The 14,979-nt window shown below is 36.6% G+C and overlaps 1 protein-coding gene across 1 annotated transcript; it reads left to right on the top strand.

Moving 5' to 3' along the window:
• Nucleotides 1–4,135: 4,135 nt before the first annotated feature.
• LOC117343311 (U1 small nuclear ribonucleoprotein 70 kDa-like) lies at nucleotides 4,136–5,052 on the top strand. The gene is made up of 2 exons (XM_033905653.1): nucleotides 4,136–4,219; nucleotides 4,318–5,052. The coding sequence occupies exons 1-2, from the start codon at nucleotides 4,136–4,138 to the stop codon at nucleotides 5,050–5,052; spliced, it is 819 nt and encodes a 272-aa protein (XP_033761544.1).
• Nucleotides 5,053–14,979: the final 9,927 nt, after the last annotated feature.

Here is a 14,979-nt window from a genome sequence, read left to right as displayed (position 1 = left end):
CTGTATCTGTTTATTTTGATAATGTGCTAAAAAGATTTGATTATTATAAAACAAACAGGTTTCCTATTCGTGTACAAGTCATATTACAGGTACAATGATATCGGAAAGGATTTATATCCACTTTGTGCGCAGAAAGAAATAATTTCAGTCAATTTAGAAATACAATCTAATTAAAATCTAGATGTTCATTCTCACTACGTTACATGAACATCTAACAACATTCCAATAGTGGTCACGTCGGGGTGACCTTTCGGATTAGCCAATCAAATGACTACTTCCAGAATCTTGGAAGTGAATTTTATATGTCCGAATTAGCATGACTAGAGTGCATAACTTGCATAATCTGTCAATTTGTTTCAAGTCATTTCGTCCCACAAAGCATATATCATTATACTGTGCCGAAATGGTTTGCTTTGGACGCCTGCTGTGACGAAATGGTTTGCTTCGATGGCATCGACAAATTGACAATTCGCCCTGAAAGTGAAATACACACAACTCAAAGGTCGTCAGAACGTGACCCCTTATGGGATGTTGTTAGATGTTCATGTAACGTAGTGAAAATGACCATCTAGATTTTAATTAGATTGTTAAGAAATACAGAGTGTAAGATCGAGTATAATGCCATTGAAACGTATCAATGTTTACATTATACCAATCTTTTGTATTATTAAATCTGTACTCTGAGCGTGGGTTTTCTACCTGGACTATGTAAATGTGTGAAACATCAGTCTAGACATAAACAATTATACATGTGTTTCTGCTAACATGCCAGAATTTTTACTGAGGTTGTTTAGACAAGCAATCTTGACTTAAAAAGTCCTTTCTTGAAAACTGTCCAAAAAACTCCAGGGTAGGCACAATAATATAGGGTCGCTAAGGTTATCGGTAACACAGGTATTGTTTTAGGCTAGATTAAATGTTAAAGTTTTCAATATCAATTGCTATGTATTTATTCATTTTGGTTCAATCATATTTTATTGGCATATAAAACAAAATGATAGGACACAAGTTTAAACAATATCAACGCCCTCTCCTTTAGAAATGTATGATTATAATTATATATATATATATGGCATTTAAAATTTTAAATCAAAATCAGTACTATAATGAGAGAGAGAGAGGGGGGGAGAGAGAGAGAGAGAGGGGGGAGTGAGAGAGAGAGAGAGAGAGAGAGAGGGGGGGGGGGGGGGGTGAGAGAGTATTCCTTCATGACATTGTGTAAATATTGGGATATTAAGGAACCTCACATAACATTATATAATAATACACACATATTCTTCCTACATAAACTACATATATACATGTATTTATATATATTTGGAATTTAAGAATATGATATGAAATGTCTTATAATGGAGCCAAACAGTACAGACATAGTCATATATTTGATAGTACAGTATATTCTACATGTTACATGCGTTACTTTAGCCTAACTATAATTACGTTAATTTATCTCTTTTCAAATACATTAAAGAATGAATATGTACATATACAGGATGTTACATTAAAAATAGGCTATATAGCTTGATGAAGTTTTGATCGATACTATTCTTGTTAAAGATGATAAGCTACCTGTCAGAATTGTTAGAATCGTGAAAATATCCTCGCCCTCCCGGTGAACTTTTTTTTTTTTTTTTTAAATTTATTGAGCCTAACTCTGGTCATTATCATGATACAAAATATTATCCTTAAAGTAACCCTGTATATCACTCAAGTTACAATGTAAAAGTGAGGCATGCTGGTAAAAGTAACTCCCGAGCAGAATTGTGGACCAGGGGGAGCAACTCTCGTTAACCTTAATGGGATATACGGCTATAAATTTGCATAGGAAAATAACTTGTGAAAAGTAAATATTTATAAAATGATGATGTTACGTAAAGAGATATAGGTAAAGGCTCACATGGTATTCATATTCCACAATTATCATGTCAGGGTATCGGGCCGACCATCACTGCGCCATTGAAACGTTCTTTTTTTAAGAGTGGCGGTTTAAGCTGTGGGTATTTCTGGCTAGGCGATTGGGCGCTATAGATCGTGAGTTCGAGACCCGGTCAGGGCACGAGTCAAAAAGTTGTTTTCCTTCGTCATTTGTAATACTATGTTATATATCTATTTATTAGCACAATGTATCATATACACTATGTGTTGGTGATCCGAAGATATAGATTTGAATTTCCTGTCGTAGTTGTACCGAAAGAAATATGTTTAATCTGTATATTATATATGAATATATTCCATGATATCACACAGAAACTCTATTTGTAGTATAGTCTGTAGTCTGTTTGTGACCGATGAATATCTACATGTTTTTGAGCCAATAAACAGTGATTTATACTCGCCACATTTAACCTGTTAATGAAATATTTTACACCTATACAGTTTAATTACGGAATGTGACGGGGCGCAACTTTACCACCTATGGTTTAACAGTGTTCTTTAGCCCTTAAGAGGATAATGAAGAGCAAAGCACATAAAACATATAAAACATTTTACATTTTTTGGAGGAGGGGAAGGGGGGGGGGGGGGGGGGGGGTTGCTGGATCAACGCAGTAACTAAAATCATTCCGTTGCCCGTGAGACCTTGCTATTTTTCCTTTCTTTCTTTTGTCTTTCTGTGATTCGGTTTTCGTCGCAATCCCACGCGAGACATTGACACTCGCACTCAAATGACCCTGTTGCAATATCGTTAACCTTATAAAAAAAACACGCATAAAAAAAACCCCGAAACCTCCTGGCCTTTAGATCATGTACGTTCTCATGTATCATACAGTATAGCCGAGATGTACCTCACAACCTGGTGTTCCAGACCTCGCTGATTTTATAGGAAAAAAACAGACTAAATGTGTGACAACATCCACATTGGCGACTAAATGGGCGAGAAATGTATTCACCGAACTTATGTCTGAATCAAAGTTCTGAAGAACAAAAAACAGATGCAAAACTTGTCTATAACCACATACCAGACGCACGCGTACATTCCTTTGTGTTTATCAGGCTATAACTATTGCACGAGGTCTCGCGTGAAGAGCACGTTCCTATAGGGACATAGTGCAGGTTCGTGAAAATATCTGATCAAAAGTTTCAGTTTCATTGTCTCTCACCCCCAAATATATTTATCAAACACCGGGGATAGTGGTTAAAGGGTTTGTCATCTTCAGGATAAACAAACATCGAAGATCTCGATTAAATGGTCTGTCATTCGCAGGATCACAGTCCGTCATCTCCAGGGTCATCAAACAGTCCGTCATCGCCAGGGTTATCAAACAGCACAGATGTTGGTTAAACGGTCCGTTATCGCCATGACAGGGTCATCAAACATCATAGATGTCCGTTAAATGGTATATCATCTTCAGGGTTATCAAACATCACAGATGTCGGTTAAACGGTCCGTCATCTCCAGAGTCATCAAACAGCACAGATGTCGGTTAAACGGTCCGTCATCGTCAGGTCATCAAACATCACAGATATCGGTTAAACGGTCCATCATCTCCAGAGTCATCAAACATCACAGATGTCGGTTAAACGGTCCGTCATCTCCAGGGTTATCACGCATTACATGTACATATGTCGGTTAAACGGTCCGTCATCTCCAGGGTCATCAAACAGCACAGATGTTGTTAAACGGTCAATTATCTCCAGAGTAATCAGACATCATAGATGTCGGTTAAACGGTCTGTCATTATCTGTCGTTTTTGACGTTGTGGAATAAAACATAAGAAACTTCAAAATACCGGTAGGATTGTTAAATGGTTGTGTAATCTATCAATATAAATTAGTAAACTTTCCAATTAAAGCGAATCGCTCAAACCTACCTCGACAGTGTTGTCTTCTCACACGAATTCTCACACGTTAGGAAAGTGTGTTAAAATAATAATAATAATAAAAAAAAAACATAATTCCAAACAAATTCGGAACCTCATATATGAAACATATGTACACCATCGAATAAACTAATTAGATATGTATTATGTTTAAGCAAGTCGTTGAGATGAAATGTTAAAATGCTACAAAGGAACTCCCGGAGATATTAAGTAAATGGATGGATATTAGGATTCCGATACCACACAAAACCAACAAAGTGAGCCACAAACAGTTAAAAGCTCCGCATGTCTGACCCAGATTCTATCTAACTGGAATGGAGACAGATTACCGACAAGTAGATGGGGGTCGCATACTGAAATCCGGTTCTACACTACTCTATACTGTAGCAAATGCTCGTGTAATATACAACAATGTTCGATACCTGAATAACAATCAATGTGCGTGATACAAAATATTCCCAATGAATATCTTAGAACATGACATGGATATGGGAAGAAGCGAGGAGCGAGCGAGGAGCGAGAGCGAGAGCGAGAGCGAGAGCCGAGAGCGAGAGCGAGCCAGGAGCGAGACCGAAGCGAAACGAGGAGCAGACGAGAAGCGAGGAGCGAGACCGAGAGGGAAGACGAGGAGCGAGAGCGAGGCGAGAGCAAGAGCGAGACCGAGGAGCGAGAGCGAGAGCGAGAGCGAGGAGCGAGAGCGAGGAGGAGACCGAGCGGACCGAGAAGCGAAACCGAGGAGCGGACGAGAGCGAGAGCTAGGAGGCGAGACCGAGAGGGAAGCCGAGGAGCGCTAGCGAGGAGCGAGAGCGAAGAGCGAGAGCGAGGAGCGAGAGCGAGGAGCGAGAACCGAGGAGCGAGACCCGAGGAGCGAGACCGAGGAGCGAGACCGAGGAGCGAGAGCGAGAGCGAGACCGGGGAGCGAGACCGAGAGCGAGAGCGAGGAGCGAGACCGAGGAGCGAGACCGGAGCGAGAGCGCGCAGCGAGAGCGAGGAGCGAGACCGAGGAGCGAGACCGAGGAGCGAGACCGAGAGGGGAGACCTGAGGAGCGAGACCGATCGAGCGAGACGAGGAGAGAGACCGAGGAGCGGGACCGAGGAGCGAGACCGAGGAGCGAGAGACCGAGGCGCGAGGACCGGGGAGGAGAGCCGGGAAAGAGACCGAGGAGCGAGACCGAGGAGCGAGAGACCAGGAGCGAGACCGAGGAGCGAGAGCGAGGAGGGAGACCGATGAGCGAGAGCGAGGAGGAGACCGAGGAGAGAGACGAGGAGCGAGAGCGAGGAGCGAGAGCGAGAGCGAGGAGCGAGAGCGGAGAGGCGGGACCGATAGCGAGGAGACCTGAGTGAGCGAGGCCGAGCAGCGAGAGCGAGGAGCGACACCGAGTAGCGAGACCGAGGAGCGCGAGAGAGGAGCTACACCGAGGAGCTGGAGAGATGAGCGATAACTCGAGTAGTCGGAGAACCGAGGATTCTAAGTAGATAGTATCTACACCTAGTATCTTGAGCATAGGATGAGCGAGAACCGATGATCGAGGACCGATGCTTCTATATATATTATCTACACCTATTATCTTTATATAGTATCTATACCTATTATCTATACCTATTATATATACCTATTATCTATACCTATTATCTATACCTATTATCTATACCTATTATCTATATCTATTATCTATACCTATTATCTATACCTGTTTCCTCGCGTGGATGAGAATCCTGCACAGATAGCTCATTTTTAAACATGTTTATTTCACATTTTTGTTCCAAAAATATAATTTCAGCATCCAGTTACTAAACTTGAAACACAACCAAAATTGCATTATAGGTGCATGCATACTTTATTGAATGCAAACTTGTAAACATAACGACTTTGCACACTGGGTTTTTGTGGCTTTTATCGTAACGTGAAGTGGAGTTTGATTACAAAGTTACGTAGTTAGAGAGCCCTAAGACTGCGGGGGTCAAAATCTGGGTCACATCTATCAGGGCTGCATCCGTCTGCACATTTGCAATAAGATTTTCCCGTCTTGCAATTTTCGGTACCTAAATGTACATGTCTGGGTAGTCTGTGTTTATGCTGCACTTACGTACGTTCCTATCATCGAAACAATGATTATATTTGAAATATGATAAAGGTGGATGAGAAAACGTAATTTCTAAAACACGCGCTGATATTTAGCTTGTGCTGTTTGATAAATACTGTAAAATAAGGAAATTATTGGCCTGGCTATTTCTAACAAATATACAAGTGGCATTAACCCACAATTTGGGCTGTTAGAAATGAAATATATTCCGTCTAGTTCGAAAAATAAATAACCAAGCGGAAAAACCCCCAAAATAAAGCAAAATTTGTATTATACGAAATGTTGACATTTTGTTGTTGTTAAACTCTGATTCCGTATAAATAACCATTAACATAACTAAAGATCTTCTAGAATGGTGCAGTGAAACTTCCGGGAAACATCCGTAAGCTCCTGGTCGCGTTAGCCAACGAATTTTTTTTACTTTTTACAGTTACAATGTATAATGACGTTTTTTGGTTTGACTTTGTTAAAACGTTCACCAACATCAGAGGAAACATTGCAATTAAAAAAAAAAAAAAAAAATAAAAAATCATCAATTTTCTCGGAATCAATAAGTATGTTCATTTTACATGAAGTTCTGACATTCATTTTAAGCAGCTATATTTCATACTCAATAAACGCTGATTTCATATAAATACATGTTGTGAAATGGGTTTGACAGCGATGTACAAGCATATACCGTTAAATATGCTGTTAATATAGGCCTATTGTTTTCGGGTTTTAAAACACAGGCGCTTACAAATAAAATGTTAATTTTAAAAAGTTTGGGTCAACGCCTATTGAGATTTAACATTTGCGTCGGCCCCCCACTTCAATCTCTTTTTCATTTTTTTTCCACCATAATTTATGTAGATACAGGAAAAGAAACCATAACCGCATATGAATGATTTATATATTATATAAACCGATAGTCGTAGTGGACCTCCTTGCATAACACCAAGTTGAGTTAAGGGGGTACCCTTACAAAATTGTAAATAAATTTCACAGGTTGATGCAAATTTGAAAATAAATCATAGCTCGATGACAAGTAACATGTCAATCGGAATACACCGCCTTCTAGTTTCGGAGAAAATGACGAGGGGTTCCGATTGGTAACATGTATATTGCGTCGCATGAGAACACGAATGCTTGTCGGCTCCATGGTTTATAACGAGGATACGAATCAAACCGTCTTTCTACAGACCTGTCATGTTGGCTTGGTGACAATGGCTCCATTATTTCAGACGATACTGAATCGATATTGACATTCCGATTATAATGAGGATCTACATATGGCGGACAGTGAGAGATGCGAAGGCACGTATTTTTTCAATCTTTATTTAAGTGTATTCGATTCCGTCTAGTGCGTGATACAAGATGGTAATTCAACAGCAAAAAAATAAGGTAACTACGTTTCCAATAGCGTCTCGTCCAAACGAGAGTCAAGTGTGACTTGCATTGTTTGCATTCTCATTTCGGTTCGTAGCAATCGGAAAACTACTCGGGCCTTCCAGTCACATTTCGGAAAAACACCTTTGCCGGGTTCGATTTGTCCAACAGAAGACTTCCGACTTCGGAAGTTGCGTCTTCTGTGCGTTCGATTTGACCTCTTCTCTTCTCGAAGTTATTCTGTATCTTCCAGCCAGCACGTGGAAGACGAAAATCAGAAGACGAAAAAAACGTGGCGGACAACAGGTGAGCATGCGTTTCAGCAAAGGGGTTATTCTTATTTCTTTCAATGCAAATGCCATTTTACGCAAACACAATATATAGTTAATTCCACTACAAGTAATTCCATGCTATTTGAATATGTAAATGAGTAAATAACCCTAATATGAGCAAATACCATCGCAGGAGTCTGCCGGTCTGTCAAAAACAAATAGATTAGATCATTACCGACATCTAATCTATAATTCATAATCAAATTCGATTAAGAAATGGCAAAATGTTAACAAAATAAAAAAATGTATGGAGACTCTTGAAAAAAAATCAAGACAATAGAACCAGGTGCTCCGGAAGACTAATCGTTCTCTGCTTCATCGACGAAATAAGAAATATTTCATCGTGTTTCTTTGGAATTCTACTGAACACTCAGTTTATTTTCAGTGATCAGTGTGAACTCCGAATACAACAGTATTCAGTCCACTTTGTCATCAAAACACATTAACGCTGCTACGGTGTCACTAATAGACGCCATCTTTGTTTTTCAATAACGCGTTCGATTCAGAAGATCTTCCACTGCTCTGCTTTTAAGGGGCATCTAAACAGCAAATCCAGCCAAAACAGTTGATATTTTAAAAGGCTATACATCTCTACTAGGGTGGAATTTAACAGAAGTAACTTGATAACATTTTGATATGTATCATGTCAAACTGTGGGCCTTGCTGTTGACATTCAATTTGTTCAGTAGTTCGTAAATTTCAACAAAACATTAGAAAAATGCATGTTTCAGGGGGACATAATTAACTCATTTGTATCTCATTTATTGTGCAAAACAGTCATGTCGTTTTGCTCACAAGGGTCTAAAGCACAAAATAGGAGCAATGGTTTGACTAGATTGGACTTTATGATATGTATTAACACTGATTTTATTTAGACCTTGAAATGCAAATGGCGGTTGTGAATAAGATCACACAATTATGGCATATAAGAAGGTATTTCAAACGTCAAAAATGCTCATATTAGATACTATAGAGAACTCTAGACATGGCAGGAAGACTGTTTTTAGGAAAAAATGTTCATCCGTTGAGTTTGGGGTAAAAGATATATATTTCTGAAAAAGGCCCAAAACTCACCAGTTTGACAATTTGTCTTAAAAAGGTCATTCTTACTATAATCAGATGTCTTAACTGTATGATATAGGAGCATTTTTAATGGCTGGAATGACTCCCTTTATGCCATATTTGTGTAATATCATCCACAGCCGCCATTTGCATTTTCAAGGTCAAAACTAAATATGTGTTTAAACCTACATAAAGTCAAATCCGGTCAAACAAATGCTCCTACCCTGTGCTATAGACACCTGTGAGCATGACAGCTGGGCTATTTTTCGGGTTTGGTTATTTTTGTGACTTAGAATTAGTCCATGCTACAACTTACCACAAAGTAACTGTATAGAAGAAATTGTTAGCATCTACATCAAATCATTTGTGAAATTTAAGACACTACATGACCAAACAAACATTTTGGTATATTACATGACTATTTTTGTGCAAATTTTAAGCTATTTATTCGTGTTTGAAATTCAACATTATTCTGCTATATAGATGACCCTTAAATTTAGAAGAGGCAAATCGAACCGCCTACTTGAGATATGACGGAAAGGCCCGAGTGGTTTTCCGACTGGGTTCGTAGTTCTATAAACCGGAACTGCACTTTCTAGGTTAACATAGTGACAGTGCATCGCAAATGTCAATATGAAGAAACGACTCGGAGAAGAAATCGGGAGAGGGGGAGTAATTGTCTTTGTTAAAGAGGAAGACATTGGAGGAAGAAATTATTACAAACCGAAGTCGAGAGCCACACAATCAGGGATACAGGCTACATGGAAATCAAACTCAAAGCAGGTCACATTTCTAAGTTGATATTGCCATTATTGGAACATTGTTATTATCTGTCGATTAGATATTTAAAAAAACAATAATACTTACCCCATTTACAAAATTCTTTATAGGATCAAGTGCCGTAAGGTAAGTCGAGAAAATCCTTTCCGTGACACGGAGAATTCAAAAACATGTTAGCATAGTGATCCCTTTGGCTCCAGCGGGGTGTTGGAGATATTGGTTAAGACCTTTATGGTTTTAAAATAGAACATCAATTTATATATATATATTTCCCTCTTTTATGTGTTGGCATGTGTGTCGTGACAAAAAGCATAATTTAAAAAGTTGCCAGTGTCGATGTATAACTTATTTGAATAATATATATATATTAAAAATAAATAATATATGAAAATGTAAATGTGAAATATTGTTAGAAAGAGCTTATTATAATTAGCGTGACAAATCCAGTTTATAGATGGCATGATTTGACCTCCGTCTTAAATCTTGTGTAATTAGTGTTCCAAATTGGACAGAATCCAATACATTGCATTCTTTCTGGGTGTAGGCCGTCTATGCGGTGACGTAAGCGAATTCTAAATATGAGGATTTATATCTTTAAATAATGCAAAGAGATTGTCTACTTCTTCTGTACAGCTTTTAGATTTATCAATAGCGTCAAGTTAAATCAATTTTAACTGCTTTTGAAATTTCTGAATCAGCAAAATTTAAACAGCAAAAACATTTATGATGGAGCATCCCCGAGTAAATCCGCTTTCAGAAAAAAGATTCACATATATATTAAAATTTTATCTCTACTAAAGAAATTAGGATTTATCTCATATTATGGGCAAAACAATTCCAAGATGTTAACGTCTATACCTTTAGCTGATAAATGAAACAATAAATTCCAAAGATCGTCAAAGGCTTTGCTTATATCGCAAAAAAAAAAAACCCATACTAGTTATCACCTTGTTGTTTAAATGTTGGGCTAATGTTCATTTATAATGATTTTAAGATAGTTGGTTATTACATCTCATTCGTAAATTTTTTGGATATTAACTAATCTTAAAGGGATCATAAGGTACGTTCTCTACTTTTTAAATTATGCCTCTAATCAGAACCAGAATGTCGTCAGTGTAGACACAAATACAACGACGCCAGTCAGACCTGAACTGAAACACAAACAACTTTTAACAGACATCTGACAAACATGCGACAGCAATGGTTTAGATTTAAACATATATTATTTGCATAAATACAAACACATATTGATTAGGCTTGGTTTATTTTGTTTTGTTTTGTTTAACGTCCTATTAACAGTCGGGGTCATTTAAGGACGTGCCTGGTTTTTGATTGGGCACATGCTTTCAAACTTATATACTCAGCCTGTTCCAGATTTTTAAAAACTTATCAACAGTAATGTTAAAGTATCGTCTATCAATAATGAATCTATAAATCAATTCAATTATGGATGAACTGTAGGAAGTGCGTACGAATTGTAACTGCTGTTCTCGTTGCATGGTGTTGTTTTGTTGTTGTCGTCGTCGTCGTTGTTGTTGTTGTTGTTGCTTTTCCCATACGAAACATGTTATATTTGCTAATTTCTTCCCTGACTTTGCCTCACATTTGGCATATATTTGAGCGTCGACCCTGTGAGAACGGTTGTGGGTTCTGTAGCCTTGACCGAGACCTGCTGCTCTGTGTCTGGCGTTTAGCTTTAAAGTTTGGTGTATAAGGACTGGTTCGCCCGTTGTCATTATAATGTGACCGAGGATGGCGTTACATAACCATGTCCAATTATGGCATCTCAATGTGATGGCATATAAAGACATTCACAAATGGCCCCACCACCTGTTTACGCCGTCTTTCAATTGACTTTTATTGTTGACAGGACATAGAAGACGCTTACATTCCGATACACCTGGTCTCGTATTTATGAAACCGTACTCGTGCTTAAATACACATATTGTTTTCAGACTGGAGTACTCTTGGTGATACATCCAATATCTGAATGAATATTTTTTCAATGATTTGAAATTAAGAATTTCGGAAAGACTTCGCGTGTGATATTATTTTCAATATATAGGGGGTTCTTTTAAACTGATATTTTATTACTTAAGGAAGTTTAAATGAAGTTGGGTTGAGAACAGATTTCATGCTTGAACACGAAAATGGTTTCATGAATACGGCCCTGGTCTTAACCTCCTTGTATTTTTTACGAATGATTGAGAATTGCGAATTCATTATTATATCGGTGTTCTCTGCTGGTATTTTCAGAAACTGATATAATTTCGAAATAAGCCGGCCAAAACAACGGCTTTGTTCTTCAACAAATTTTGTGGTGATACGCAATAATAGACAAGGGTCATTATGAGGTCTTACATTCGGGTAAAATGTTAATGTTAAAATAATGATTTTATGATTTTTTTCGTACAATAACTCTAGCATATCCATGTTGTATCCAATATGTACTACATGCATTAAATAAAACATTTTAGTTAATCCCTCATCGGCGAAACCTGCCCTAAAAATCCATTTGGCAAAAAAATAATTCAAATAACACAGCCGTATTGGTGTCTATCTGGTAAAGAGATGTGATTGGCTGTTGTCGTGGATAGAGATTCGTGCGCGTTGGTTTCCATGGTTCAACGTTTTCCTCGAAAACAAATAACGTTTCTCACAACGAATATTTCACTTTAAACAGTCATGCTTCGTTCGTGTTAAGATGAATCGTCCTTTAATGGCCATAGGTGTTGAAAGGATATTAAACAATATAAACCAAACCTGTCATATTAGCGATATCAACAGTTATTGATGGAAGGTTGAAATAAGTTCGCCAATTTTGGTGAAAAAGAACTAAGATGCAATTAATCTAATATTCAATAAGTCCGATTTTGCAATTTTATTCCATTCATGGAAACATTGAAAACGATCTTAGAACCTTCTCACAAAGTCATTGATTTCAATGTCATGACAGGACTGAGTTGAAAAAAAAAACCCACAAAGAATACCGGCATGATAACAAAACCACAATTCTGTCACAAAGTCGATAATATGAGGGCAAAGTATGAAAAAATATATAGATTTGCATGGAGGCCATTGGAAACAGTACAATGAAAATAAGACCGGGCGTTCCAGGAGTGTAAGCGTCCTCTACGTCATCGACGACACCGCCATCAAATATAGGTCACGACGACACCGCCATCAAATATAGGTCACGACGACACCGCCATCTAATATAGGTCAAATCCTCAGTAAGTCACTTACTGAAAATGAGAACTACTATCGAGATTACAAGAGTGCAAATAACACAGTCGTTATAGGATGCATCTGTTAAAGACACATGATGAGTAGTTGTTTTTATTGTCGGTGGAGATGTGGGAAGACTTAAAGTGTTGTCTATGTTTTATGTATTGTTAAGAAGAACACATAACTTACTTATCTATGTTATTTATTACCATTAAGACCATGAAATGTTTAACATCTGACAGTTATCATTAACAACAAAACATTGTTTATGGGTTCTAACACTTTAAACGACAGGTGAGAAGAAAATGTAAACAAAATGGTGGACACTAACTTCCTGTTTACACAGAAACACGGTCACTAAACATTGCAATAACAATAAAGATGAGTTTTAGGAGCTCTACCACTGTACATCACAGGTGTGAACTTAACCCACAAATACCAAGAAACATTCCTCGTCTAAATGGAAAACAAAGGCTATGGGTAAGATAAGTCAATCGCGGTACTGTATCTAATGTACATATAGAAGAGATTCAACAGTTTGCAAGCTGTTTTACGCAATCGAATCAAGCAGATTCGAGTTTTTTCCTGTTTTACAATGCGTGCACATTGCTTGGACCAATTTACCCATTTAAAATTATTGTTATGATGGTATAATTTGATATATTTATATATTTATATATATTTTTTATATTTATTTGCAGGAAATACGTTACAATCTAATTCGGCTTTTAGCTACACTGTATATGATAAACCCTCGTCTGTCATTAGAATGGTGGGCACTTCTCAATTCGAATTCACATCATCTTATTTCATTAAACTTAACAGCTTATCTGCATATAAATACGTAATAATACAAAATACAGGTGATTCAAAAATGGTATACACTTTATTCATAACATCATGAAAACAGATAAATCATTATACAGTTTTGATGAATTTTGTGAAAAAATTAGCATTCATATTAATTTTTAAAACTATCAGAGCATAAAAACAGCCAATTATCAATTCATAAAAAAACCATCAAATTTTCAATTCGGAAAAAAATTTAAACTTCCTAGTATACCCATAAATCTCAAATTAATTTGAAGATGTAAAAATTGTGCGCAGGAAAATAAGAATGAAGTTAAACTCATTGCTCAGAACAATTGGAATCAAAATTTCAGTATTGATAAAGATAAATGGAGAGAAATATGCAAATATCCCTTTAATACCTGTTTTAGTTCCAAACATCAATGGTTTCAATTCAGAATAAACCAAAGAATCGTAACTACAAAAGTTTTGTATTCAAAATTAAAAGAAAAAAGACAATAAATTCTGTAATTCTCGTCCTGAAATTATTACACATATACTATGGGATTGTGAACATGTGTAAAATGTGATAGAACGTTTAAGAATCATTATTATCACTAAAAACTTGGGTCTTAGATTCTATAAACAGGAAAATATCTTTGGCAAGCAAATTAAAAAATTTACCTCGTACAACCTAGATAACCTAATTTTACTCATAATCAAATAATATATTTACAAATCTAAATGCCTTGAATAAGAACTTAATTTGAACACTCTAAAAATCATATCCAGTTTGAGTTAATATTTTAATAACCAAAAGTAACATCAAAAATAAAATAAATATTGACACACAAATACAGCAGTGGCAAGAAGTTTAAAGTGAAAATTATAAGAAAGGCCAGCATATCTGGCTTAGCTTAATTTTTCCTTTCTGTTTTTTTTTATTTGTGTAGTTTTTGTATATTTTTTGTTTATTTATTTTTATATAGTTATTTATCTAATCTTTATTCCACCTTTATAATAAATATTAAATATATTGTAATCAATAAAAACCAATAAATCTAGTTTGTTGGAGTGAAAGTGTACATGTAGCTGTGGATGTATAAAAATAAATGATTTGTCTGCATTCATGTATTGTGTAAGTCATATTTTGTAAACAAAATTTGAAAATGAATAAAAAAAAATATTTTTATGCACTTCGATCTTGTATCTTGATAAACAGGACACACTATGACAAATTGATATTTCCCTTAATATCATGAGGATCACAAAATTTACATATACGTTCGCACCTTTCTATATTAGCATAATGTCCTAATTCACTAAACAGATGTGTGCTGATAACCTCATATTTGTCAATACATCAGGTCTTTTTTTGGTATATACTTGGTCAAATAATATGTAAAACAACATAATATGAAAGAATTGTCCGGTATAAGAAATAACTCTTGAATGTGCTGTCATAAATTTGCTCCTTAATCAGTGTTAAAACTAGGAATTAGTAACCGCATATTA

The sequence above is a fragment of the Pecten maximus genome, chromosome 15 (assembly GCF_902652985.1).
Source record: "Pecten maximus chromosome 15, xPecMax1.1, whole genome shotgun sequence".
In the NCBI taxonomy this organism is placed as follows: domain Eukaryota; kingdom Metazoa; phylum Mollusca; class Bivalvia; order Pectinida; family Pectinidae; genus Pecten; species Pecten maximus.
This window is presented reverse-complemented; position numbering and strand designations above follow the sequence as displayed.

Bases quoted from the DNA above. Each gene is read 5' to 3' on its own strand.
- LOC117343311 (XM_033905653.1), top strand. From the start codon at position 4,136: ATGGAGACAGATTACCGACAAGTAGATGGGGGTCGCATACTGAAATCC. The intron at 4,220-4,317 runs GTAATATACAAC...GGATATGGGAAG, and splicing joins ATACTGTAGCAAATGCTCGT to AAGCGAGGAGCGAGCGAGGA.